Here is a 1,960-nt window from a genome sequence, read left to right on the forward strand (position 1 = left end):
TTGTTGTCATTCCAGATGCTTCCTATTGCAAATAATCAAAAGGAGAGAAGTTCTTTAAGATGCTAAGATTTTTCCCCTTCCCCTAAAGGGAAAGCAAGGCATTTAGGTCAGGACATTTAATAACAATGCTTCCTCAGTGTTTCTGGAGAAAGAGAGAGGAAGAAGATGTGGAAGAAAGCAGGAGATTACAAGAGAGAGACTCGATATTAACTTGTTTGAAATCAACAGCCTTACAGATGTTCCAAGTCAAAAAAGGCAAGTACTGAAAAGCAGAAGGAATAACTTTCAAAATACTTATCTAGGTGGATGACCTGGCATCTGTAGATAACAGTAAGTATTTTTGCTGGAAGATTAGTTTGGCTTTTGAAACACAGATGTGATGGATGTTTGAATTGGGCCAAAGTGAACTGGGAATTTCCCAGGCATGGCATGAAATAGTTCGCAACCTCTTTAAAATACTGTGCTCTTGAGAAAGAATCCTTTGTGAGTGATTGGAAAAGGCAGAAAGGAGAGAGAAAAATCTCTGAGGACTCTAGCTGAAGTGTGAAACAGAGAAATCAAGGTGCCCTGAATGGTTGAGAGGGATATTTCTGTCTGTGTTAACATAGGAAGCAAGGAAGGGAGCCAAGAAGGAAGGACATACCCTCCCGCCCAGACTGTGTAATTCTCACACTCACTTCTTCATGCTCCAGCCTCAGCAGGGTGTACTGAAATTGGGCAAGGGAGCAGGAAATGAAACTGCAGTTGCTGAGTTCATTCTAGAGGGTTTCTCAGGGCTTGATCAAAGACTACAGCTGTTTCTCTCCCTGCTCCTTCTACTCATATACCTGACAACAGTGATGGGGAACACAACAATCATTTTCCTCGTGCATGTGGATCAGCGCCTGCAAACCCCTATGTACTTTTTCATCAGCAGTCTGGCATTCCTGGAAATTTGGTTTACATCCTCCACAACCATCACATTGCTGGTGACTTTGAGCTCTGGTAGGAGAACAATCTCCTTAAGCAGCTGCTTTGCCCAATCCTATTTCTATTTTGCCCTGGGTTGTACAGAGTTTGCTCTGCTTGTTGTCATGTCCTTTGACCGCTACGTTGCCATCTGCCAGCCTTTGCATTATGCTGCCATCATGAAGCAGCAGCTCTGCACCCACCTGGTTGTTGCTGCATGGGTCGTAGGCTTCACACTCGCGAGTTACCACCTGGTCCTGCTCTCAAAGCTGACTTTCTGTAGTCCCAACAAGATCCACCACTTTTTTTGTGACAACTCCCCCTTATTCAAGCTGTCCTGCTCTGACACCAGCCTGCTTTGGAAAGCAGACTCTATTTTGATATTGTTTGTAGTGCTGGGTTCCTTATGTCTAATCACGGTGTCCTACATGTGCATCTTCCGCTGTATTCTGCACATGCCAGCAGTGTCTGGGAGGAAGAAAGCTTTTGCTACGTGTTCTTCCCATCTCACCAGCTTAGCCATTGTATATGGAAGCTGCATTGTTCTCTATGCACGGCCCTCAGAAGATGTTTCCTTGGAGACCAACAGAGTTGTAGCTTTGCTGAACACTGTCCTGTACCCATTCTTAAACCCCTTCATCTACAGTCTCAGAAACAAGCCTGTGAAACTGGCCCTGAAGGAAGTCCTTGGCCGTGCGAAGGTTCGGCTTTTTCCCCAGCTATGGTGCTTCTCGGGACAGCAATTCTAACTATGTACCGTATATTATATCACACACATATATATGTAGCTACTAAATCCAGGTGCCTCAGGGCATTTATGTTCTCGTTGGACTGTAGTGTTGAAAGGAAGGAATGTGAATTGTGAGTCTTGGTTAGAGGGGGTTGTTATAAACAAAATCTAAAGAATATTAATAAAATGTTGAACACACACACTTCTTAGGACTGGGACATAGACTGCCAGTGCATGCTGACACAAGGAAGTTTCATAAGTCATCTCAGGAAATTTAGCTGA

The 1,960-nt window shown here is 44.1% G+C and overlaps 1 protein-coding gene across 1 annotated transcript; it reads left to right on the forward strand.

The window, feature by feature from the left end:
• The first annotated feature begins 839 nt into the window (after positions 1-839).
• Positions 840-1,697, forward strand: LOC135323902 (olfactory receptor 6E1-like). Its single transcript, XM_064499012.1, has one exon. It carries the CDS (start codon positions 840-842, stop codon positions 1,695-1,697), a length of 858 nt encoding a protein of 285 aa, XP_064355082.1.
• The last annotated feature ends 263 nt before the right edge of the window (positions 1,698-1,960 follow it).

The sequence above is a fragment of the Dromaius novaehollandiae genome, chromosome 29 (assembly GCF_036370855.1).
Source record: "Dromaius novaehollandiae isolate bDroNov1 chromosome 29, bDroNov1.hap1, whole genome shotgun sequence".
NCBI classification, from domain to species: Eukaryota; Metazoa; Chordata; class Aves; order Casuariiformes; family Dromaiidae; genus Dromaius; species Dromaius novaehollandiae.

Coding starts and splice junctions, on each gene's coding strand:
- LOC135323902 (XM_064499012.1), top strand. CDS start 840: ATGGGGAACACAACAATCATTTTCCTCGTGCATGTGGATCAGCGCCTG.